The sequence below is a fragment of the Theropithecus gelada genome, chromosome 13, assembly GCF_003255815.1.
Source record: "Theropithecus gelada isolate Dixy chromosome 13, Tgel_1.0, whole genome shotgun sequence".
NCBI classification, from domain to species: Eukaryota; Metazoa; Chordata; class Mammalia; order Primates; family Cercopithecidae; genus Theropithecus; species Theropithecus gelada.
The window spans coordinates 49663648-49690870 of record NC_037681.1 but is presented as its reverse complement, the minus strand read 5'-3'; the positions used below and the strand labels follow the sequence as shown (position 1 = coordinate 49690870).

Sequence of the window (27223 nt, the reverse complement as noted above, 5' to 3'; positions counted from 1 at the left end):
ACTAAAAATACAAAAATTAGCCAGCCATGGTGGTAGGCATCTGTAATCCCAGCTACTCAGGAGGCTGAGGCAGGAGAATCACTTCAACCCAGGAGGCAGAGGTTATAGTGAGCTGAGATTGTGCCACGGCACTCCAGCCTAGGCCACAGAGTAAGAATCTGCCTCGAAAAAAACAAATAAATAAATAAATAAAAATAAAATCCAACTTCACCGGCTATCAAAGAAATCCAAAATAAAACAGCAGGGGGATACCTTTAGTTAAAAATAAAAGTTCTGGTACTACTCAGGGTTGGCCATGATGTAGTATGAGGGACGTACATGTATGAAAACAGCTGGTGGAGAGTGTAAATTGGATTAACTTCTAGAAAGCAATTTGGCAATCTGTGTTAAGAGCCTTTAAAATGTTTATACCTTTTGATTCAGTAATTCCACTTCTGGGAATCTATCCTATGAAAATAATCTGCAGTGCAGGCAAAGGTTTATGCTCAAAGATATTCTTCAAAGTGTTATAATAAACAGACTAGCAGCCCAATCATTGAATAATGTTTAAATAAATGATGGGACATATCACACAATATTGTAGCCATTAAAAAGGATTTTTATGGGAAAATGTTAAAGCCTCTGGAAAAGCTTGTGATACAACCTAAATTATTTTAAGGCCTATATATATGACACAACTATACATACTTATAAAGCATGGACAGAAGAAACTAAACCAAAGAGAAATCTACCAAGATGTTAAAAATGGTGGCCTCAGGGTGGTGGGATTCTGGGCATTTTCTGTGTTTCTTTTGACCCTGCTTTTGAACTTTAGACAATTGGATTCTGTTTTAGAATGAAGGAAAGTAAAAGAAGCTGTAAGACCTCTTTGAGGAATGACAGGTGATCGGTGTGTGAAATACTTACGCACACTGGGACATAGGTGTGGATGAAACAGTCTAGATTTGTCCAAGAGGTTGAGGGAGACCTCACAGATATTTTTTTTCTTTTTCTTTTTTTTTTTTTTTGAGATGGAGTCTCACTTTGTCTCCTAGGCTGGAATGCAATGGCGTGATCTGCAACCTCCACCTCCCAGGTTCAAGCAGTTCTCTTGCCTCAGCCTCCCAAGTAGCTGGGACTACAGGCGCCCGCCACCACACCTGGCTAATATTTTGTATTTTTAGTAGAGAGATGGGGTTTCACCATGTTAGCCAGGATGGTCTTGATCACCAGATCTCGTAATCTGCCCACGTCGGCCTCCCAAAGTGCTGGGATTACAGGCGTGAGCCACCGCGCCCGGCCGATTTTTAAGTTCGCTTATGTTTTCTGTGGCAGGGCTGGGAGTGAGGGTAATAAGGTCTTAACTATATTTAATGGTCTCCTGTGATAAGGCATAAGAAAAAGTGATTTGAAAACAAAATCACCAAGCAAATGTGAGAACTTTTCTTGTGATCCTAAATACCTGGGCCTTGAAAGAGGGGCAGAAGGAACAGGCACTGGGCTTCCCCATTTTCTCCTACTAAGTAGAAAGAACAGAACTGCCCTGGCCTGGTTGTTACAAGTTTAGTGAGCAAGCAGGTGCTGCTTCTGGGGTGCTCTTGACTCCTGGGACACAGCCCCATCAGCTCCCCAGGCAAGGGGATCTCCTCCCACTGTTTCAGGGAGACCACACCTTCCACGGGACCAGCACCAGTGTGTGCAGAAAGCATTTTACCTTCCAGTTTCCAAGAGGACATGAGTGGCAGGTGAAGAATTGATGCACAGAATTAAAGCTGCAAAATGAATTTGACATTTTACATCCTAAAATGAGCATTGCGTCTCATTCTGCCATTCCCTCTGTACTTCGATCCTGCGTGTTTGTCTGAGAATATGGCCTCCATACAGTCGGGAAGTGGTTCCAGGACCCCCACATCTGCACAGGCTCAGTCAGCCCTGCCAAGCACAAAAATACTGTATTTTCCATTCATGTTGGTTTGAGAAAGATCCATGTGTAAGTGGGTCCAAACCTGAATTGTTCAAGGGTAATTTTTTGTTGTGCATTTTCCTGCACTTAGAACCCATAAGTTATGTGGGGAAATCTTGCTTAGGCTATCTTGAGGCCAAGGGACAAATAGGGTGGTGTTTTTCCTTCTGTGTGAGTAAGAAAAAGGTAGAGGTGAATAGTCCAGGGAACCGCAAAGATCTAGTCACGAAAACAAGTTAGAGCACTGAGCAGTGGATCTAAAGCTACTCTGGGCTCCCGATGATGGGAGCCTCGGCTGTCTGGGATTTCAGCAGGAGTCAGGTCTCGATGGAGTGTTCATTCTCTCTTGCTGCTGTAAAAACTACCATGAACATAATAAAGCAACACGAATTTGTTCTTTTACAGTTCTGGAGGGCAGAAGTATGAAGTTAGTTTCACTGAACTAAAGTCATGTCGTCAGGCAGGCCGGGTTCCTCCTGGAGGCTCTAAGAGAATCATTTCCTTGACTTTTCCACCTTCCAGAGGCTGCCGGCACCCTTTGGCTTGTGACCCCTTCCTCCCACTACTCCAAATGCTTGCTTCCACCCTCACAGTCCCTACTTCTTACTTTGACTCTCTTGTCTGGTCATCACGTTGCCTACACTCCCCAACCCAGGATATTCCAGGTTAATGTCTCCAGCTAAAGATTCTTAATCACACCAGCAAAGCCTCTTTTACCACATAGGTAACATTTTCACAGGCCCCGGGGATTCGGATGTGGCTATTTGGGGGTCTGCTATTCAACCCACTAAAGATAGGTAACCTGACGTTCAGATGATTCATGAACCCTCCTGGGGGCCAGGCACTGGCTAAGGCTGAGGGAATGCCACGCTCAAACAACTTGATGGAGATGATGGGATCGTGCACAAGCGTTCTGGAGGCAGGTTGCATGGAACTAGCAGCTCCCCAAATGGAGGTGGGGAGGAAAGTGTGAGGATTGTCACAGGCAGTGTCTGTGAGCTGGACCTGGACGGACAGGAGGATTTCAATCAGCAGAGTATGGGGTGCATCATCACATGACCATCACATGACCACGTTCATCTCCCTCTGGGATTCTGCAGCACAGAGTCCATGAGGAGAGGCAGAAGGAAAGGCAAAGGCAATTTAGGCCCAGATCACAGGGACCTTGAAGAGCCGGTGAAAGGGCGCAGATGTGATTCCCTGGAAGGAAGTGGGACCTGTTTTCCCATGACCACTATTTGCAGAGAATGCCCTGCAGGAGGCAGGGTGGACAACACTGGGTGCCCATCTGCTGTCATCTGACAAACTTTGCCTTATCTGGACTACCCTAGAAAGGAGGGCACAAGGCCACCTCCAGCATCTCCTTCCATGAGATGGAGAGGGCGCCTTTACAGTCAGAGAGGCTGGGTGTGAATCCCACATACCAGCAGTGTGACCTGAGATAAGCCACTGAACCTCTCTGACCTCAGTTCTCCTGCTTAGGAAATAGACATCAAGACCTGTCAGCCGGGCGCAGTGGCTCAAACCTGTAATCCCAGCACTTTGGGAGGCTGAGACGGGTGGATCACGAGGTCAGGAGATCGAGACCATCCTGGCTAACACGGTGAAACCCCGTCTCTACTAAAAAATACAAAAAACTAGCCAGGCAAGGTGGCGGGCGCCTGTAATCCCAGCTACTCGGGAGGCTGAGGCAGGAGGATGGCGTAAACCCAGGAAGCAGAGCTTGCAGTGAGCTGAGATCCGGCCACTGTACTCCAGCCTGGGCGACAGAGTGAGACTCCGTCTCAAAAAAAGAAAAAAAAAAAAAAAAAAAAAGACCTGTCTACCTTCCTCACAGGGCCGGATGTGCTAAAGTAGGTGGAGGAATTCCAGAAGTAAACAAGTCGGGCTTCATGTTAGTTTCAGTGCTATTGGGAAGAGTCCTTTGAACCAGGAAATCATGGAATTTTAGATATTAAAGATCACCTAACCTGGAGAGTACTGCATCAGAATCAGTTGAGTTCGATTTGCAGCCAGAGTTGGAAAGGCCGCACCCCCATGTGAGGCTCAGAGAGGCTGGGGGACTTAGCCAAGCGGGGTCCTAGTTCATCTTCCCCCCACTGCCCCGAGCACTGAGATGGGTTTAGCACCAGCTATGACTGGGATAGAGCTAGAAAACAAGGCAGAGGGTAAAGCAGGCACACGTGGGGTGTTGACCCAGGTGAGCCCTACCTGCTCATCTCCACAGGGGCCAGAGGCTCCCCATCTGACACCAGCCAAGAGCTGAGTAGCAGGAGGCACCAGCCAGGCTCTTGTGAGGTGGTTCCCAGGCAAAGCCCTCCATTTGGTCAGGGAGGCTAAGCCAGGCCAGCCTTCTCCTTCCTGTTGTCTGAATCTCTGGGGCCTGCAAAGATGTGAGTGGTCACAGGTTAATTCATTATCAAAATGTATTGTTCTTAATCCAGAAACTAATAACTGTGTATGCTCATTATAAACTGCCCCCGTCCCTTCCCCCTCTGGATAAAATTAATTATCTAACAATTTCAGACTAGAGCAAACCTTCACAATCTAATAGAAATCTCTCCTTTGATAGAGGAGGGGACAGGGACCACACAGAGAAGGGACATGGTCAGCTTCACACAGCAAGGCAGGAGAAGCCAAGTCCAGATCTGAGGCCCAGGCTTGCATGATGGTATTCTTTGCATTCCAGAACAGAAAGTGCTGCATCTTTCTAGAATCTTCTCAATGTCACTCCAGTGGTCGAACCTGGGGTCAAGAACATGGGGGACATGCACTAGACCAGATCCACCTCTTGGTACCCCAAATTTGACCTTGAGGGTGGAGCTGTCTGTACAGGTGAGACTCCACCTGGAGGCCATCCACTTGGCACACTAAAGTCATAGGTTTGAGGACCCCCGAGGGGGAATGTCGTGGGGGGAACATGGACCACTCTGCTACTCACCATCCTAGAAAGTAAGATACCCCAGCAGGCCATGGATGAGCATAAGGGGTTTTGACCCCTCTCACCTGCTGGTGTTTGCTCTGGGTGTGGCCAGATGGAGATGCAGTTGGCTCAGTCAAGCCTTGGGATGTGAATGGCAGGGCGGGATAATGCTGTCCCTACAGCCTGCCCACGGGACCAACCCATCAGGCCAGCTGGTGCCTGGGACCATGCAAATTCACCATGGTTGTGTGTCTGTGTGCTCTCCAGGAACATCCCCAGGCTCCAAGATGGCCCTGCAGAGCTCCTTCACTTGTTGGAATGGGACAGTCCTCCAGCTTGGGCAGGCCTGTGACTTCCACCAGGACTGCGCCCAGGGAGAAGACGAGAGCCAGATATGCCGTGAGTAGATGGAGTTACCCCACCCTGCCCCAGCCCAGACCATGCTCATAACCCCCTATTGTCCCCATTACCCCTGGCATGAGAGCATGGACAGCCTTCCCGATATCCAATGACACTTGTGACTCCTCTCATGACAAAGCCACACAGTCTTCAAGAGGCAGAGCTAAGATTTGTGGTCTAGAAATAACCTGGTCCCTAGTCATGTAAGTCAAGAACCAAACAAAATCTTATAAGTTATGCTGTCAGCATCCTTAAGGCACAGAGAAAACGTGCAGGATAAAGCCCAGCTCTAATGTGACATTGGAAGTCCTCCATGCCCAGACTTCCCTCCCCTTCCAAGCCTCATTCCCCACCTGCCCTCATCCTCTCCCTCCTCCATGCACCCCAGCTCCGGCCATATGGAACCACCTTCCAGATCCTTCATGCCTCCATGGCTTTGCTCACATGGTCTCCCCTTTCCTTTCTCGAGTCACATCTACTTCAAGACTCACCCTGAGTCGATTCTTTCAGAAAGCCTCCCTGACCGTCCCCCACAAGTACCATTGGTTCTTCTCCCTCTGAACCCTTCCCCCACAATCCAGTAGATCCATCCAAACATCATCACTGCCATTACTTTTCATGAATAGCTTTGAGATACAATTCATATACAATTCGCCCACTTCAAGTGTACAATTCCCTGTTTTCCATGTAGTCACAGGGTTGTTCAACCATCATCACAATTTTATTTTAGAACATTTTTATCACCCCAAAAAGAAACCCATAGTATCTCTCCCCATTTTGCTCCAACCCCCCTGCCATTGGCCTGAACCAACCACCAATCTTTATTTCTATAGATTTGCCTATTCTGGGCATTTAGCAGCCTACGAGGGGCCTACTTTCTCCATATCTTTGCCAACATGTCATATTATCTGTCTTTTTAGTTTTAGCCATCCTAGTGGGCATGCATCCATTATGTGTTATGGAGGTGATTTCCGTGTCTCTCTTCCTCTCTGTGGCTGGTTTGAGTCTGGTCGTCTTTGCTGTAGCAATACCTCTCATGATTCCTGGCACAGCGTTGGTGCTCACTGACTCTTTGTTGATGAGAGGAAAGAATGAGTTGGGAAACTTGGACTCCATAGGGGAAAACAAACTGCCGAGGCCCCACTGGCAGTCGGGGCGGAGCAGACTCCCAACTGGTGCTCCTGCATTGAACAGGGTGCTCCCCGCAGCTGCCTCTCCAGAAGTAATCACTCCAGAGCCGTTGATGTTTTTGCCAGGAAACAACCAACACTTGCAGAATACCTACAGGGAGCTGGAAAACGTGCCAGATCCCGAAGCAGAGATGAATAACTTGGCATCTTCCCTCAAAGCACTGAAAGCTCCACACAGGGACGGAGAGTGAAATCGAGACAGGACTGGGGAAGGATGAGGCAGAATGGTGCCTGGGGTGGGGCCCAGAACCCGAGCAAATGCCTCACCTCGCAGATATGCAGACCCCACTGGCCTGCAAGAAAGTTTCCAAAATACCTTTTAAAATAGGGCCATGTGTCCCTAGTCATCTGGACCCTTTGTGGGGGTGGAGAAGGTTTCATTTATTCTAATTTAAATTAAGCAATCAAGACATCCATTTTCCCATTTTTAAAACTTCATTTTTATACAAAACTTTCAAGTGAAGTTTTCCAATTATAATGGAATAGTTGTATGTTTTTAGATAAAACTCAGCAAAGAGTTACAGGCAAGGGCTTTGCTTGCCCTGTTCTGTTCCGCTCCTGGCCTTTCTCATAGAGTTCTCACTACACATATGGCCCAAAGTGAAGCCAGCCCTGCCCACAATGCCCTGTTCAGGCGCCTGTGTGTGTCTATTTATTTGTGTCTGCAATGTTTCCAGCAGTGCCTCTGAACTGTGTGATTTCATGATTACCTTTTTCAAGTTTTTTGATAGCCACCTCCCAGCTGGGACACAGGTCAGGCAGGCCATGCCCTGGTTGACAATTGGGAAAATGAAGGCATGGATAAGGCAATGGACTTGTTCAGGGTCACACAGCATGTCAGGGACAGATTAGAGCCCTGAGTCTTCAGGATCCAGCCCATTACTAAGGGCTCAGGGCGTTTCCCACCACTCCAAAGCTTACCATTATTGGTTTCCTGGCCAGCTCCAAGCTTCAGGGCAGTCTGCTTCAGGCACTGAGGGCAAGAACCTGGGGCCCAGAGGCTTTTTCAGCCACATTTGAAAAGCGGCTCTGACAAGCTGTCAGAGTAACCCCTCCACCCTGGAGAACACCCCCACTGTGTTCTTGGCTACAGAAAGCAGCTGCTGGGAGGGAAGTTCAACTCAGGAGAGTTATTCCCACTCAGATCTTGGCAGAAATTTTAGAAAATATCCTTTTTCTTATTTTTGTGCCTTATCCTCTCTGGCATTTTTGCTGTGTTCCTCATCACACTAATGTTGACTCTGAAAACCATTCCCATGAAGATAACAACAGCAACACCACCAGCTTACCTGTTGAGGCTTTACTCTATGAGTCAGGAGCTGTTCTCAGTACTTTTCAGGTATGAACTTGCTTCATCCTCACAGCCTCCTGTGTGATTCTATTGTACCCACCTTTGTTAGAGACAAGGAAGCTGAAGCTCGCAGAGGTGGTTGTCCATGATCAAACTGATAGCCAGCTGAGCAGTGATTCAGGCTCAGTCTGACTTCAGAGCCACATTCTGAACCATGCAGGGTAAACTCTGTTTCACGAGCTTCCATCACTTAGCTATGCTAAGCACTGAACCTAGCCACAGACACACCCAGGATGAAGGGGCCAGGAAGAGACAGGGAGGTCCAGGGCTCTGCTACCGCCTTTCTCTGGGGGTAGAAGGGTTCAGATCATGGGCCTCCCCCTCTGGGTCTCGGGTTCCTCATCTGTAACGTGATGCCCACTGACACTCTGTTGTCTGAGAAACAAGTAGGAAGTGTTTGGAGCAGCTCCTGGCACAAAGTAAGTGCTCGGTAAATGTTAGCCAGTATTATTCATGTTATTGTTTTCTTCATGGGGATGGTTTCCAGAATCAACACCAATATCATAGGAAAATATTCTTGACTACACCAGCTCTTACCCAGGTGGTCTGGAACCTGTTAAAATGTTTCCTCTGAGCAGGTGTTCACACTGCAGCTCTGTTAGGGATGGCCAGGTCCTCTAAAGAACCTTCCTGAGGGTCTTTCATCTTGGGCCAGGGTAGTTGACCAAACCCTGCCATGGTTGGAATTTGGAGGGGGAAAGTAGGTTACATTTAATCAACACCCCCTACCAAAGGGCCAGCCTCAACTCACCACACCTTCCCAGAGGGAGTCTCCTGCACAGGCTGGGGCTGCAAACAGATGACCAGACTCAATCTGGGCAATGGAACTGGATCTCTCTGGAGCCCTTAAAAATTCTAAGAGTTGTCCAAGATGAGTGGAGGGCCTGAGATGGAGGGGACATTCCCTTGCCCTTTTCTAGCCAATCATGATACTCATCTGTCCATTGTACTCTCTCTTCCAAACTCACAACCCAACACACTACTCTTGGTCCTCTCTCCAACACAGCCACTCCTGCATTTCTAATTAAACATGGCCAAATCCAAGTGAGAGATCCCAGATGCTGTAATGCACTGAAGGGGGTCTTCGTGACTCTCTGTGTGTTCTGGCCAATGGCCTTGATGGCATGTGGCGCCCCAGAAAGGGGCCAGGTGTCCCCACTTCATTCCCTGGATGGGTCAGTGATTCACTGAGTATTGCAGACAGATCACTTTTTCCCCATGGACTCGATAATCTCATGTGCTGGGGATACTCTTCCTGCCAGGCAAAAACAGTGTTTTCAAAGTGTATTTCTTTACTGGTTGTAAAATGCAGAAAATCTAGAAATGTATACAAGAGAAAATAACTATCGCCCATAATCCTCCCTCTCAAACATTCAGAGATAACTATAATATTTTGATGTATTTCTTCTAGCATTTTTTCCCATGACTGTATATTTTCAAGAAAATGTATAGCACATATTTATCAAAAATGTTAACAGAGTTGTCACGCAGGAAGGAAAAGAAGTAGTGTCATTTGGCCTGGAGTTTATACTTGGCAGCTCCCACAGCTGCTGCTGAGGTCACAGCTCCATGACTCTACCAATTTGTCTCTCTTAGAGTGGAATCAGGTGTCATAATTGCCAAATGTTGCGGGATTGATTGACCTACCCACAGCGCTATTTGGCCATGCAGCCAATGAAATAACTGGCTACAGCCCAAGAAAGGGGTTGGTTAGAACAGTGCTTCTCCAAATTTGAGGTGCACAGGAGTCACTAAGGGAGCCTCTTAAAAATGCAGATTCTGATTCAGTGGGTTGGGGCAAGGCCTGAGATTCCACGCATTTTACAGATTCATAGGTGATGAGGCTGCAGCTGGTCCCTGGACCACATTTTGAGTGGCAGAGAGTTAGAGGATTGAGCCCACTCCCATTTTGTTCAGCAGATAAGTTTTGAAGTCCTCCAGTGTGCTGACTGAGTAGGAGCTTGGGGCGGATGGGAAGAGAAAAGGATGATTAGAGGATGAGTTGATACCATTAGAGCCAACCCTGTGGGCCAACCTTTTGCTCAGCAATTGCCCTTAGTAGTGATTTCCCAGTTGCAGCCTAATCCACAGGGGTCTTTGTTCTGACTCTTAACCTTAACCCCACCAGCTTCCTCAGGAGTGGCTTCTGGCTGAGTACACTGCCCTGATGAGTTTACAATCATGGAAATCCTCGGCTCTCCTTCCTCCCTTAGGGGTTTTAATGGCCACATCAATTGTCCACTGGCCTGTCTTGCTCTTTTGCCTGGCGCCTCTCCCTTTATTGAATCAGCCAGAAAGAAAAGGGGTTTCCACGACCAGCTCACCCTGGATTCTATGCGAAGCTGAAACAAGAATGGGATTCCAGAGACAGAGAATGCTGATGACTTTCTTCAATCCTGTCCAGCCCAAAGGCATAGGCAGAGCTATCACATATGCAGCCTCCAACAGGCATTTCCAGAGAGCCAGCCAGGGACCTGCTGTCAGTTTCAGCCATACTTTGATGAGCTAGCTCCAAGTTAGGTATGAATGGCAATTAATAACACTACCACCACTTTACATTTGCACCTCTCTAGCTGTTTACAAAGTGTTTCCACAGTGTCTCCCCTACTTTATCCTCAAACCAGCTCAGTAAAATAGACACTAATATTGCCCCATTTTACAGATAAGGAACCTGAGGCTCTAAGGAAGAAGTGACTTACGTAAGGTCACAAAGCAGAAAGTGGTGAGGCTAGAACTAGAGCCCATATGTCCAGATTCCAGTGCTGTTGTGGTACCAATACCCATGATCCAGGCTCAGTTCTCTCCCTCTGCCTCCTAAAAGGGTAAGGAGGGAGTGATGTACTGTGCGTCTCCCACCTCAGGCCGGCCTCCTCCTTCCTCCAGGAATCCTTCGCCCACTGGAATCTTCCATTGTGGGCCTTGGGGTATTTTGTTTGTTTGTTTGTTTTTGCTTATTTTTTTGTTTGTTTTAGATGGAGTTTTGCTCTTGTCCCCCAGGCTGGAGTGCAGTGGTGCAATCTCGGCTCACTGCAACCTCCACCTCCTGGGTTCAAGTGATTCTCCTGCCTCAGCCTCCTAAGTAGCTGGGATTACAGGCGCCCACGACCATGCCCGGCTAATTTCTGTATTTTTAGTCAAGACAGGGTTTCCCCATGTTGGCCAGGCTGTTCTCAAACTCCTGACCTCAGGTTATCCACCCGCCTCAGCCTCCCAAAGTGCTGGGATTACAGGTGTGAGCCACAGGGCCCTGTCGGGCCTTGGTTTTTAAAACTCACTTGTGAAGGACACTCCATGAGAAGGTCACTTCCACCAGTTGGTTTCTGCAAAAGAAGTAGATGTGGGATCCCTTGCGGGGGGAATAAAAAATAAAACAGAAAGTTCTTCTTAGCTTTGGGATTTTTAATCAGAGAAACATGTGGGGCTTGGGGGGAAATGATTCCTTCAGGGGGGTATAAACGGGAAGAGATGCTCAAAGTCAGTGACAGCCTGCTTTAATTTATAATTCTGCCTCTGTGTGAAATGCACAGAGAATCGGGGGGAAATGAGTAATAATTCACTAAGGTGCTGTCACAGCCAGGAAGCGTTAGGGCCTTCTTTGTCAGCCTGCTGCTGCCAAGAAGGCTGAGACAGAGGAAGGACATGCAGTGCTGTGGGTCTCAGCTAGAGAGCTTCTTTCCTCCCACGTGGAGACACAGGCTTCTCCACAGCTAGGCTGGGAGGTGTTGGGGGCCATCAGAATCGCCTGGAACAGCCTACTAGCTCCTCAGGGCTGAGCGCCTTTCCTGGAGCCATGCTCAGAGTGAGCTAGAGAAAGTGAGCTCTCTCTCTCACCCTCTTATCCTTTCCTCTTCCTTCTGTGGGCAGTTGGGAAATACACAGTCTAGAAAGCTGACTGTGGCCTCTTCAGTGGGACCTGAGATCAGTCTGATGTAGAGAAAAAGATGACGTGCCCTTTGTGCTGAGCCCACAGATGATATAAAGAGGCCCCAATGACAGGGATTGTTTGATCAGGCAGGATAGGCTAGATTATGCTGCAGTAATAAACCCCATGTTTCAGTGGCTTGGGATAACATTTACAGTACCCATCCAATAAGAGTGGGAGTGGGAGGGGCCTCTGCTCCACAGGATCACTCAGGGACCCAGGCTGGCAGAGGCTCTTCCATCAATATAGTGTCACCCTTAGGAACAAGAACTCTCATTGGTTGTTTCAGCAAAGGAACAGACAGACCAGAGATTTACACGAGGGCTTTTCGCAGCCTTAATTCAGAGAAGACACATCACTTCCACTCACGTTTCATTGGCCAGAGCACATGAGATGTCTTCACTTAACTGCAAGGGAAGGTTGGGAGATAAAGGAAAGCAAATGGAAAGTTTTGAGCAATATGTGTCTCTGCAGACAGGTAATTTGATGGACCCACACAAACCCCCAGCCAACACTACCACAACCACCACCACACTCTGGACATTGTGTCAACCGTTAGAAATGTAGTGAGCTACACAGTGGCTTCTCCTGGGGTCACACTCATGGTGGATCGGTATAAAGAGTGCAGAATGTAGAAGCAGAAGACCTGGGTTCAAGTCCTAACTGGGTTACCTGCTAGCTGTGTGACCTTGGTCAAGTTGCTTCACATTTCTGAGCCTCTGCTTTGTCAGATATGCAACTGGACTACCGATACCCATGCTGAGGAGTTATTTTTCCTATTTTGCTTTCTGAAGATAAGAAAACTGTAAACCAGCACAGGCATCAGTTAGGGCTTGGGGGTTTCTCAGTGTCATTAGTCATCCAGTGTTCTGGCTGGGGAGCTATATTACTAATGAAGATAATTTGGTCATGCCTGGCTAATTCGACTTGGTGTTGGCATATTTTGCCTTTAGTGGTCCTGGAAATGACTGTGCCTCTCTGCTCTCTCCATAGGGAAACTCCCTGTGGGTTTTTACTGCAACTTCGAAGATGGCTTCTGTGGCTGGACCCAAGGCACACTCTCACCTCACACTCCTCAGTGGCAGGTCAGGACTCTAAAGGATGCCCGGTTCCAGGACCACCAAGGTACTACCTCTCTCCTGCCTTCTCCCTGGCACCCATCTTCATGCCCACATAGACAGATGGGAGACTCAGGACTGGGCTTCACCCCACCTGTAGGGCAAGCTCGGGTGTCTGACCAAAGCTTGCGTAGAGCACTCACACACAATTCCCTCTTCATACCTTGGGCTTTCGAATGATTAAATCTGGCCAAGATAGATGTCACCTTTGGTTACTTAAAATGAGAACCATTAGGAGGAACTAACAAAAAGATAATAGCAACAATGATAATAATCCTTTCCATCAACAAGTGTATGTTGAGGGCCTCCTATGTGTCAGCCACATAATTCATTGAGAGGTAGGGAAAGCCATAGCCCTCTTTATGACTGGGGAGACTGAGGCACAGCGAGGCCTTGTGTCATTTGCCCCGGGGTTGTGCCCAGGGAACCTCACCCTACACCTGGTCCATGGTCCATTCCCTGCAGCACAGCCTCTACAACCATCCCCCCACCTCACCCCTGATTTAAGCTAGTAATGCCTGTCCTCCCATCTCTGGGGCCCATCCTCCCCACAAACCCTGCATGTCTGGCAGAGAGCAAAGGGCCTCCACACAGCCAAGAGATAGCCAGCTGCTCCTGGGTAAGCTGACTCTAGACTCAGAGACACCAGGCTGGGCAAGGTGTGGGATCACAGAGGGTCTACAAGGCCAGCATAGCTCCCAACGTTAGGCTGCTGGAGAGGCCAGGCTAGCCAGCTTTGGAGGCTGTCCCTAGTGATGGGGCCCGGGCAGGCCCTGGTGCCCAACTCTGCAGCATAGGGGCTGATGGGGTGGGAATGTCTCTCTCCTTCTTCTGTCCTCTTCATTTGCCTTCTTTCTGTGGAACTAGAGACCCTCCAATGCTTATTTGTTGAACAAAGTAAGAGTTGGCTCAGTCCTCACCATGCAGCAGCATTATTCTTAGCGTTCTGTCTGTAAAAGACGCAGAGGAGAGAAATGGAGCTCCAAGCTGGATGTGCCCTTAATGTCTCTGTTCCCAGTTTGATAATTTCCATTATAGCACCCATAGCAAACAAACATCCAGCCCTGTGGAATACCTCCAATGACAGGGCTCCCACTGCCTCCAAGAGCAGCCCATGCTATTGTTCTCAATCACAGATTAGCTTTCCTTACCTAGAGGCAAGCTCCACCTCTCCGTGACTTCTACTCATTTATTATGACTTTTGCCCCCTGGAGCCCCACAGAACTGAACTACCCCCTCTCCCACCAAGGCAGCCCTTCAGAAATCTGAAGGCAACAGTTGTGACCCACCTGCCTGCCTGAGGGCTTTTCTGTTCCCAGTTACACAATGCCAGCTCCTTGAATCTCCCTCATCCTTGCTGAGATCTCTCGGTTACTCTGCCCTTGACCCACCTGAATATGTTACTAAACAGCCTTTACTGAGAAAGGCAGAAAGGTAGAAAGGAAAGACTAAAGTAATGCTTGAGGTTCTGACGCCCCCTAAAGTGTTGTGAGCTCACAAAGGCATTCATGCCACAGCACTGACCACCTACAAAATGCTCTGCAGACCCCGGAAGTTTGCAGATGCTTCTTCCCATCACCACGTGGGGTTGGGAGCCCCTGTTCTCCCAGATTTTCAGGCAGAGCCATGCTTAGAAAATATAAGAAGTGAGTCTTCATGGGCAGGGGCACAGGACGACCTGGGTTCTAGACAGGGGAGAAGAGAGTGAAGGTCATAGAAACCACTGGAAGGGCACACATGACTGAAAATGGGGAGGGTGGAGCTGGGGAGGCTAGTGTGCCTCAGGCTATTCCTGGGCCATGGGCTGAAGCTGGTGACCTTGGAAGATCAGGGATGTGGTAGCCCAGATGATGGTGCTGGGACCTCATGGGCAGTTTAGAATGAAATTGTTGACAGGTGGGCTTTCTTCTCCATTGTAGGCCAAAAACCTGTTTCCTCAAAGATATCCCTAGGCTAGATAAGAACTGTGCGCAGTCCAATAACCCTGCACCCCTGATCCCCCAGTTCCTGATAATGGTGTGCTTGTGATTCTTTTCCTCTCTCCTAGACCATGCTCTATTGCTCAGTACCACTGATGCCCCCACTTCGGAAAGTGCTACAGTGACCAGTGCTACGTTTCCCGCACCAATCAAGAGCTCTCCATGTGAGGCAAGTCTCAGTGTTTCTCTAGTTCTCTAATTTCTCCCACCTCTTGTCACTTCCGGAACCCAGATTAAGAAAGTAGCCTAGCTGGCTGGGCTGGTCGTTCTCCTAGGGAGAGAAGAATAGGGCCATCTCTGCCATCTTCGAGGCAGAGATGTCCATCAACATGGTAAAGCCCTGTCTACAGAGAATCATGCCTTAAACAGCCATCCCCAGCTGCACCGAACTATTTGCAGTAGAACCATGATTTAATCAATCCCAGAGGAGATTTTCTGCGGCATAACAAGAGAGAGTGACAAGGATTACAAGACTTTCCACAGAATCCTTTTTAAAAATATTGAGCTCTTATAATACATTATAAATACTATACATCCTCAAAATTTGATTTACATAAATTTCACTAAGACATCAATGGCATTCAGTGAGGTACCTCCAAAGCCACTCTCTGAAATGGTTCCTGACGCTGTTTTCTCATTGGTTTGTGGGTGGAGGGACTGGTGCCGTGTTCCTCAGCATATTCTTTAGGGGCCAAGAAATGTACTTAAGACCCCAACGTGGCACAGTGATTAAGCTCATGGACTCTAGAATCAACTTTCTGAGTCCAAGTCAGGTTCCACCACTGATTGATTGTACAGTTTGTTTGGGCAGTTAATTAACCTCTTGGGGCTTCAGTTTCCTCACTGGGAAAGTGAACACACATAATGCCTACCCCGAAGAGGGAAGATTAAATAGATAATGTCCAAAGGGCTTGGAAGAGCATCGGGCACAAAGTAAGCACTGCAGTCTTTAGCCCACAGGGTGCCTGGCACCCTGTGTAAACATTCAGAAGGACACTGGGGGAAGAGGAAGAGAACTTGAGCCAGAAATCAGACTCTAAGCTCCGAGAGAGCAGGCCATGTCTTGTGCTTCTTTGTACTCCCTCACTGCACCTGCATCAACATCTTGCACGTAGTAGAAAACCTGCATGTAGTTTAGATTTGGCCAGTCATCTCGTTCTGGACACTCACAGGAGAAATTCCTGTCTGGCTCAGTTTCAGGAATAGCTATGCACCCTCTGAGCAATTTGTTTCCTGTCAAGTTGTGGACATTGTGAAACTGACCAGATTAACTTCTCCTTCTGTGGCTCATAGAAATCCCAGGGAGGTGGTTCTGTGACCAGCAGAGGGACAGACAACAGGATTGCCCCTGCTGAGGGATGCAGGCAGATTCGAGCCCCTTGAGTTTCTCATAAAATAAAAACTCACAGACAGAAAACAAACAAGAATGGAAAAGATGTAGAAATGATTTTTTAATACGAGGAGTGGTTAAATTAAAACCAAGGCTCCACTTGGCAAGCAAATGGGACTTTGTGATATGCAATTTGTAGCAGCTTACTCCTGGTTTGATTTTATAACTCGACGTTCACCACTTCCTTCTCACCCTCTTCTAGGCTATGCTATCCTTCTAGATTTTATGTATGTCTGTGAACCACCTTAAATCCTTTTTGGAAGAATTCTGAGCACAAATAGATTCATTATATTAAATTGTATTTGAGAAACCATGCTATCTCATGCAGATGGTGGAATTACACAGTCATTGCTGATATTTCTCAGGTGTCTGAGAGCAGGTACCTAGAAAGGAAGGCTTTTTAAGAGAACATATAAATGAGGACAGATGGTTGGCCCACCGGAGAGGACAGGAGGATCCTTAAGAGCATTTGGTCTTTAAATTTACTCTTTGCTGGGTTTAATATGAGCCAAATTTCAGAAAAAGAAATGTCAAGGTACAAATGATATTATTCTAATACTTCATCATTTCTCTAATAACCTTTGAGTTGATCAATAGCTTAAACAGGTGTTTTGTTTTACTGGCCTGTTTTATTTTTCCTGCAGTCTAATTTGCTCTGGGCTGTTTCTGCTATTTCCTGCCCTTTTCCAGAACTTGGCTCAGCAGGCATAATGAAGGGAAGGGAAATAAGTCCATTCCACACTCACATTATTTATATTTATATACATTCATATGATTTCACATTCAGGTTTTCAGACCATTTGTCTAATGCTGATGGGTCTTTGAATTCCCAATGTTGGGAGAAATGTTTTTATCAGGAAAATAAATAACCAAAATAGAAATATGCATTTCTAGATTTGTAAGCCCTACCATTTATTTTATGTGACTCCTAAACGCAGAATGCAGGAAGTTGATTTCCTCCTCCCAGGCAGGCTAAACCCCAGTGGCAGAAAAAAATGGATATTGCATTTCTCTGGGAGACTATGTGAGGTTCACCCAGGGCTTTCAAACCCACCAGCCCTACAGGGGCCTCTGTTGCCTATGGGGCCCAAGTGCAGAAAGGTGGACACTAGACAGAGTTTTGGGGACAGGTCTCTGATGAGCATCAGGCCTACAGGGACTGGCGATGGGTCCAGCTGAGTTCTGGGGTTGATGCCTACCACGAAGGACTTTCTCCAAACCCAGCTCAGTTCTGGTCTCCGGGAAGTTAAAGTAATTGTAGACTATCTCAAGAAACACCACCCTCGTCAGTGGATTCCCAGAGAAGAACTGGTGTCATCTTCAAGAATTTCCTGCAACATGAGAAGTGAGTTAACCAGTAGTTCTATGTTTTACCAGTCACATTCACCTGGAAAATGTAACAGATGCCCCACCCTGGACCTACTGAATGACAGCGTTAAGTGTGGGGCCCAGGGCTCTGCATTTTTAAACCCCATCCTCAGTGATTTGGAGGCACGCTGAGACTTCAGAGCTATTGGCCATAGGTGTGCTTGCCAGTTGTGACTGAAATTCATTCTGAGCCCATGCAGAGAGTTTTCCTCACCTGCCTGTGGCCCCAGAAAGTGTGATGTCACTTGTCTTTTAGAAAGATGAGTCGGAAAAGGGATGAGAAATGATGGAGGCAGGGGTGAAGAGAAGCGGGTGGGAGAGCATATGAAACCAGGTCAAGGGTCCCCCACGATAGAGGCATAGCCACAGTGTGCCTTTGTGCCAATCCAACTTCCAGAGCATTCCAGAAGCCTACCCCACTCCCACCTCCTCCCTCCAGGTTCCTGCAGCCTGCTCTTGCTGACTACCACGGCCGCCTCCTATCTCTCTGCACAGTTACACATGGGGCATGAATATTTAAAGACCTCTGCCTCGCCCAGCCACAAACAAGAGAGAACGTTGTGGTTTTGGTTTTCTTTTTGTGTTCCTCCTCTCTGCCACAAGCTCTTCTCTGCAGGAAACTGGGGAGCCACTTACAATATATTCTGATTTTATTTTTATTTTTATTTTTCTGAGCTCCAGTTCAAATAATTAAAGTTGCCACCGGGGAGGGAGGGCTTGCAGTGGCTTTCATGTGCACACTTGCTGTCAGACCTGCTCGAATCCGCCTCGGCTTTGAGACACCCGCGGATGTGTCTGGCATTGCAGCCGCTGGTAATAAAGAGCGCGGCAGAGTGGCGGCTGACACCACCCCAGCCCCCTGCCTTTCACACACCCGAGCAGCCTGAATGTCTCAACAAGCCCCGTGTGGTTTGAAATTCTATTTTATTTGAATAGCCTGCCTGTGACTGGAATAATTTAAACCATGTTCTCAGGCCCGAACAAGGCCTACAGGGAGAAAAAGTGGACTTTCCTCATTTTCTTTCCCCTCCAAGGCATGAAAGCAGTTTTTCTTATGTGAGCTGCCGAAGTGCGATTTGATCCAAAAGTGAGATGGGATCCCCCAGTTTGTGGTGATCAGTTCCTCAAAGATGGTTTTCCTGCCTGGCCAGAGCTGCAGTTGCCTCTCCCCTCTTCTCGCACTTACATATATACACGCAAACACACACACATACACCCATGTGTGCACACACCCATGGGGATCTTGGGACACAGCTGAACCTTTCCACCCCTGACGTCACCTCTAGCAATAAAAAGAATCAGGTTGGATTAGCTGTGGAGAGCTGCTGTGATCTAGGCAGAAAGTGACCAGCAGGCCCCTTACACATCTACATGGGCCTGGAGAAAAGGGGACCCATCCTTTGTGTCATTAAAACCAGCAAATGTAGCCCAGAGAGATGTGAGGGAGAAGACGCCATGGCCCCCGGAGTTGCCCTTGGCCATCCGTCCCCGAAGCCCTTCTCAAAGGGAGGGAATTTTTCTATAAATTGCTATCTGGTTGATTTTATAAGACATTTCAGGGTGCTCGTGATCATCCCTGGAAACAGGCTCATCCTTCCCTCCAGCCTCTCAGCGTGACACAGAAGCAGGGAAGCTGAGAGGCAGGTGTTGATTGGGCTTATTGAAGCTTGCCCCTGACCTCAGCGGCAGGCAAATAGGACTCTCAAGATGGGAAAAAGAGAGGATCTTTTCTGACTGCTGTGTATTCAAAGTTTATTAAACTCAGTGGCAAATTCTTCTGTGGAAAGTCAAGAAAAGGAGGATAAGAGTAAGAAAACTTAGCATCAGATGGCATGAGATCGAGGAAAAACAAAAGCAGAAGGGGGCCTTCCTTTATCAGCCCCCACCAAACTCTCAACAGGGCAGGAGCCAAGGAGGATGAGCAGAACTGTTGAATTCAGCTCATTTTCCAGAGCAGATCCTACGCATCAGGGGCTGCCCGTCCAGATCATGAAATTTACCCCAAGACCCACAGCTAATAAACACAAGACCACACCCAGATCTTATGATTCTGAGCTTCATGCTCTTCCTGTCACACTGCCCTGCTGCGGACAGATGGAACCTTCTCAGCTTGGGGAGAGTTGAGGAGAGCCTCAAAAGCATCAGAACTGGCATTTCTCGCACCTAACTCAGAGCCTCACTACCACGTCTCTGCAGGCAGGTAGGGAATCCCACCCCATTGTGTAACCAAAGAGCTCTCCACTTCGTCTCTCCACAGGCTGGGAGTAGTCACTGGGTCTAACTCCTGAGCCACCAAGGGGACACTGCCACTCACCTACAGGACTCAAATGGATTTTGTTCATTGGGTGGGCCCCGTTCTCAGCCCCATGTGATCCAACTTACTTTAGCAAATCAGGAAGCAGAAGCCATTCCGGGAGGCCTCATGGGCTGGATGGCAAATAAAGTTGTTATTTTCTGGAGCCAGTTTACCTTCTGCATAGAACGGATGACCATCTAGGGAGAAGAATGTTTCACCCTTCCCCTCTCCGGGCTGACTGGTGAAAGAACAAGCAAGTCCCTATCAGAGCCCACCTGGGACCAGCCTCTCTCTGCCTGTGCTTGGCCAAGCAATGCTGTACTTTGCAGTGTTTGCAAAACCCTTTTATAAATAGTAGGGGACCAGTACCAGGCTAGAGGGGATTCCGGGGTAATGTTATCTCTACCTCCCTCACTAAGCCCAAGTCCCTTTGGTCAGGTATTTGGGGACCAAGATACTCATCAGGCAGAGTTCCTGTGGATGTCCAGCCCCCATCTCATCTGATGCTGTGACATCTCTGCAGTGACAGAATGTGCCTGAACTGGGAGAAAGCAAGTCCAGCTCTAGGTGTCAGTGCTTGCCTAAATTAAGAGCAGATCCAGCTAGTCTTGCCGGGGATTGTTTTCACACATGCTGTTCTCTGCACACTCCTCTTCCTGCCCTGGGGACCACGGTCAGGACCCCAAGCTAGCATATGATCCCTCTAAATTATCCACTGTCTGCCCAGGAGGACGTAATGCTGGGCCCAGCAGAAAGCAGAGGGCTGCTCGGGCTCCCACAGAGTAATGCTGACACCTACAGCAAGTCGGAGCAGGGTGGTGGCTCCAGGTAGAGCTGCCTCCCTCCTGCCCCACAGCCCAACAGCCACGCCATCTCCTGTGACCAGAAGAATCCAGCTGGCCATGTGGGGCTGAGTGCAAAAGGGGCATAGCAAGGCAGTGCGGTGCAGTGGGAAGGACGGGGCTTGAAGTCCCTTAGCCCTTGGTGGAAGCCCTCCACTTTCTAGCGTGGAAATCTTGAGTACAGCGACCCACTCTTCTCAGCTTCAGTATCCTCTGCAGGGCTGTCAGGAGAAACGAGTGAGAGGAGATATGAAAAATGCCCCGCCTGAATCTGGACACAATTAGGTGCTGAAAAATGGAACATGTGGTTTCTGCTACTCTGTTGCAGCCATTACTATTATTATCTTCCTCTCTGACTTCAGTGATGATTCTGAGACCAAGGCTGGAGGCTGCCTTCTCCAAGGAGCCTGAATCTGGAGGGTTTGGCCTCTGCCCTGCCCTGGGTAGCCTGGCAATAGTGGGGAGAGGGGTGTTGCCCAGTTCAGTGGCTGGGGTCAGGGGAAGTTTATACTTTAACAGCAGCAAAGGGGCCCCTGCTGCCCCTGTCCACCATCTCCACCAGCTCCTCTCCCCAGCCAGCAGGGGCATGGGAGCTCCCTCCTCCAATCTGCCAAAAGTCCCTTTGTTCCACTGCCCCCTCGGCAGACACCTACACAGAACAAAAACCCCATACCTTGATATAGTCCCAACATGTTTACAGAGGGGCCTTCCCCCACATCGCCCCCATCCCTCAGGGATGATATTGTCACCCTTTTACAAATGGGGAGAGAAGGCTCAGGAAAGGAGCCTAGACCACACGCAGCTGGCCAGCAGGGCCCACAGTGTCCTCCAGATGCAAGAGTATCTCTGCTTTCCCCAGGGGAGCTCCTGGGAGTGGGACATCTGCCGTCAACAAGGTCACCCAAGGCAGGGAGGAAGTCTGGTGATATGGCCCAGAGCAGAACATCACAAGTCTGACTTTTCTTTTACAAACCCCTTTTTTAACTTAAAAATAAATGTCAATTCTGTATTTTAATTCCTTAACATGCCTATTTATTTGGACACAAAAACATGCCTCATGTTTTACTATTGAGTGGCTAATGCACCTATTTGCCTTGTGGCTTTGGGTACCCCCAAGAAGAGCCAAGCGGCATATGTGCTCCCACTCTAAGAAGCCCAGAGGAAGAGCTCTCAACCTCGCTGCCTTTTTCGGAAGCCCCAAGGCCTCCCCACTTTAATGTTCTCACTCCATTTCCTAGGTCGCAATTAGGCTCATAGATGGTGCATTTTGAAGAGCACCTGCTCTGCCTTGGTTGGCCCTGAAGTCAGCTTCAACTATGGTTGCCCCTCATCTACCCCATAAGTCACCCTGACCCTGGTGCTGAAACCTTAGGAGGGCTGAGCGCTAGCAGCTGCTAACACTACTGGTGATGGAGACAGTAACCGCAGAAAGCCTTTAGCTGGGATCTAGGCATACGCAACTTTGTATTAGAGGGCAAAGCCCTCTAATACAAAGGAGGAAGCTGCAGTGGTTCTCAAGGCATTTTCCAAAGGGCTTTTTCCAAAGGCTCTCTGTATGAGTAAGAGATCTGGGCTCCACTTCCAGTCTCTAACGACAACCATACAGACACCTGTAATAACATCACTGTAATGAGAATCCCCTGAGTGTCAAAGCTTACAGAGCCTCTCCACCTCCCACGGCTACTCTGTGAGTGGATAAAATCTTCCCTGTTCTTCTGATAAGCCCCTGAGCCATGGCAACAAGGCACTTGACTGGCTGGATGCACACACAGACCCCGAGCGGGAGGGATGAGCGAGGCAGGGGCACTGAGGGTCCACAGTCAGGTGGTGAACCAGCAGGTATTGATTTCAAACCTGCTGCGTGGCCAGCCATGCGGGGAGACAGCCCACAGGATTGTGGGATCTCTTTGGGGTGTTTATTCTACAGAAAAGTTAAGAACACTTACATTCAGTGTGAAAACTTCTGGTCTTCAGGTCATTTACAAATCACTTGGCTGTATTACGCTAAAAAGCAAGCCATTATTCTTAATGAGGGGCCTCAAACACCCTAGCTCTTTGCACCCTAGTTGAAATAAGCCTTCACTTAGTCCAGAGCTAGAAAAATGGACCCTTAGTATCACTAAAGCCAACTAAGGATGTGGTTTTCAAATATTGATTCCCTAGTATAAGCCTGGCTCTGTGCTAAGCATTTCACCTACATTATCTTATTATAAAAAAAAATTGTTACCCCCATTTATTGATACAGAAACTGGAGCTTAAAGAGTTTAAGTGACTTGCCCAAGGTCACCCTGCTAGAGGCAGAGTCATGATTGAAACCAGGTCTGCCCAACTCCCCAACCAAATCTGTAAATACCGGATTTGACTTAGATGGCCTGAGTTTAGATCCCAGCTCTGCCCCACTTAGGAGCCATATGACCTCAAGCAAGTAACTTCCTTTAATTTGAGAGAAAAAACAAAAACAAAAAAACAAAACCTGTTTTAGTTGCTGCAAGAGGTTGTTACCAGGATCAGAGGAAAATGTGAAAAGCCTGTGTCTTTTCTGCAACGCTTGATGAATGGCAGCAATTATTATGATGATGATCCCTCATCTTACGTTACTCAGGCATGAGGAAGTTGCTGCTGCATAAATTCAGCTGCTGCTTGTGTTCTGATTTCTCCTCTCAGTCGATCAGCAACACGTGGACAGGTCGGGAGCATTATTTCACACAGTGCCCACATTAGCACCAGCAGGATGTGCCCAATAAACCCACTTCGTTGATAATTAATTAATTGTGCAGCCCCACCCCCACCCCCTGCAGTTGCAAGCATAACCCTCATCCAGGATGAGAGTGAACAAGAAGTCTCCTCAATGAGCTTCAAGGATCCAACAAATGACACCTTCCTGAGCTTTCTGAGCCAAAGTCATGCTTACCCCAGCACCTAGAGCTAGGAAGCCACTGCAGCCCAGCATTCTATCACCACTGCCTGTTAAGTGGTCCACTCGGCCAGAGCACTTGCTAATGGCTACAGTAATCAACAGCAATTGTAACTGCAGTCAGACATAATTAATTTAATACCTTTGAGCCATTCACAACTAATACCTCTCCCATTGCATGATGAAGCTGAGGTCTAGGAAGAATCGCTGTCTCATCCCTGGGGTGTGAACAGGGTCTTCCTTGGCACTTAGCACAGACTTGGGTCCCATTCAAAAGCTGTGTTAATCACAGACCTCTCTGGCTCCCACTAGTGGTCACTGCAACACATTCATGTCGCCCACGGACTGGGGGAACACCCCATTGAGCGCACACACGCTCTCCAACTGTCAGGGAAAAATACTTCCCAGAGGGCTCTGGGTCCCCAGCAGATGTTCCTGTGCCCCACATCTACTTTTTCCAGTGGTGTCCATGAAGGCTGTGGGAGTTTCATTGCCTAGAACCATCCTGTTCCCCAGCAGTCAGATTACAAAGCTACTCCTCAGTGTCATCTCCATCACACACAGAGAAACTGAGGCACAGAGGAGGCCGTTTCCCCAGAATCACACCATGGCAGTGTAACAAGAAAATACCGTCTTTTTCTTCCCATGAGCCTGGAAAGATAATTCTCTAGGGAACCCAGAAGATTATAAAACAACAACAACAAAACTAGACAGAAATTTTAACACAGCATTTTCACCCTGTCCTATTGCTTTTTTTTGTGAACTGTTTATCTCTAACAAAGTGTCCCCAGCAGGAGGAAGGAACTAACATTTATCAAATGTCTTCGCTAAGCTGGGCACTGGTCTCATATAATCTTGTTAAAGCCCCATAATAAATATCTAAGCAGGGGACTGTTGACCCCGCTTTACGGAAGAAGATGCTGAAGCTCTGAGATATTATATGATACATAAAAAATAGACCATTCTTTCTGATACGAAAGCTTGTGTTCTGTTCATAGCACTGTCCCACCTCATTCTGCAGAAGCTCCCACCCTCCCTTGGTCTCCCTCACAAAGCCTAGAGTACAGGCACAGTAACTTGATTCTCTCTGAAGTGGGTAAAAACATAGTGCTAGCTTTTACTATTTTCCAACATCAGCATCCTCTCTTACCACCTGTTTAATATAGCATTTATTGTTTTCTCTGATTATAAAAGAACTTTATGTTCATTGTAGAACATTAGGAAAATGCAGGAAAGTATGAAGAAGAAAATTGAAATTGCCCAAAATCTTACCCCCCAAAGATATTGGTGCATTTCCTTCCAGACAGATGGATTGAGATTTGAGCTTTGCTATAGAGAAAGGGTTTACATAAGATAAATATAAACATCCTGTGTCTTATTTCTTTATTTAACATGACATTTTCCCATATCAATATTAGTCTTCATAAACATGCTTTTAAAAGCTGCATACTCTAAATTAATTTCATTATTTTTGTTCTAGTTATCAAAAGTCAGATAGTCATTGTAAAAAAAAAAAAAAGTTGGAAAAGAAAGAAAAGACCACAGGAAAAAAAAAAAAGAAAAAAATAAATAACTTGTAATTTTATAACCTCACCAGCCAGGGATCCCAAGGTGGTTATTTTTATATGTAGCCTTCATGTTTTTAGAAAGAGGGCATATGGATGTCCCCTGGTGTTCCCTGGCTTCCTCATGATCCTTCAGAAAGGAGACAGTAAGTGGTATTTTCAGGAAGAATCCTGATCTTTTAAGTATCCTGCAAGACCAGGAATCCAGCATTTCTTAATTGCAAGCATTTGCCAGAAACATGTTTTATTTGCTTGTTATCAAAAATCTGCATCTGGCCAGCTTCTTGCTGTGTTGGGTTGATATGTCATTAGGCTATTTATAGCTAGAGTGGTGGTGTTTCTTTTTTCAAGGTGAATTAGAAGATGGTGAACAAAAACACTGGATTTTGCAGTGAGTCAGTATTCTCAGCTGAAGTTAAGAAGATACCACATTGAAACCAGGGAAGTCAAAATTACCAGTTCACACTGAGAATTACAACCCTCTGGCACCCTATACTGAGGGAGAGCCTTAACCCCCATGCAGAGGTTGCTTAGATGTTCCTGATGACAATTCCAATCCCAGTCATTCAACAGAGACTGGATGGGGAATACCCAGGGAGTACCCCCACCATGCAAGCTCATCTTTGAGCATCTCTGTTAAAAATGTATTTCCTTCTCTTGAAGTGAAATACACACTACAGCATCTAGCCTTGGTTTTGTCTCTACTATTGGAATTCATGCAGGTCTTCAGAAATTTGAAGAAAGATAGCACCTCCCCCCTCAGAGCACTTCCTACATTTGGGGATGTTGCATGCAGAATAGCTATTATTTGATATCATTGAGTCTCTTTTGAACACTGCAGGCTAAATATCATTACACTATTTTCTATGGGTTGAAGCAATTGTCCTGAAGCTGCCATGAGGTATGCATAGCAAACATGGGGCATATTCAAGACATAAAATTGCAATAATTACCTCTGGAGGAGGAATGGGCCAGGAGAGAAATAATAGCATTAGGCCTAGCCACAATGCCGTTCCTGCTTTACATACAGGACTTTAATTAATAAAATGACAAACACTGGTACCACATAATTGGAAAGTCTATCAGTCCCTTCCGAGAGGCAGGAAAAAATGGCCCTTGTGAAAGCGCTGGCTGGAACCAGAAGATATAATTGCTGGTGGCGTCCTCGTGGTGTTGTCTCTACTCACTTGTCTCATTTGCTGTCTGCATATAAAAGAGTTTATTAGTCAAACACTGCCATTTATAACCTATATCTACTAGGATGTGTCTAGAAGGATCAAAAATTTTATTGTTACTGGCACCAGCAAGCATTATATCCCATAAATATAATTTAGAATTTGTATCAGATTTCCCATATTTGTGTGAATACACACACACACACGACTGTTAATCGTCTGGCGGGGACAATGGTTGTAAATGCATTAAAATTCACTAGCTCCCTAATTTCTCCAACAGGAAAGTATTTCCAGGATAAGATCTTGTTAAAATATAAATTCTGATTCAGAAGAGCTGGGGCAGGCCCTGAGACCCTGAATTTCTAATAAGCTCCCAGGTAGCGCCCACACTGCTGTTCCACAGACCACACGTTGAGCAACGAAGATCTGGAAAATCTTTGCAATATGCCCCCAAAGCTTTAAGGAGTACCATAATATATTATATGGGCATTGCACTCCATGTATGGTAGAAAGAACACACAACATAGTGTGGACTCCAGGTCTGCAGCCTGTGGGCTTAATGCCCAGGGGTGACTGACTGACTCTCTAAGCCTTCAATTCTGCATCTGAAAAATGGGTGGAATAATAATATCTATATGAAGGGATGTTGTCAATATACAATGAGATAAGCCTCCGTGCAAGTTCCTAGTTCAGCTTCCGGGCATTCAGTAAAGAGTCAATTAACAAATGACTTCATATCCTGTAGGCCAGGGGTTCCCAACCCCCAGGCCACGGACCAGTACTACTGCCCAGCAGGAGGTGAGCGGCAGGCAAGTGAGCGAAACTTGATCTGTATTTACAGCCACTCCC

The 27223-nt window shown here is 47.3% G+C and overlaps 1 protein-coding gene across 1 annotated transcript in view; it reads left to right on the top strand.

Annotated features, from left to right (window-relative positions):
* ALK (ALK receptor tyrosine kinase) overlaps positions 1–27223 on the top strand; it is a 715534-nt gene that overhangs the window by 598039 nt on the left and 90272 nt on the right. Inside the window, exons 6-8 of the mRNA XM_025353516.1 lie at positions 5133–5264; positions 12721–12852; positions 14893–14993. Coding sequence (XP_025209301.1) covers positions 5133–5264; positions 12721–12852; positions 14893–14993 — 365 coding nt within the window. The remainder of the gene's footprint in view (positions 1–5132; positions 5265–12720; positions 12853–14892; positions 14994–27223) is intronic.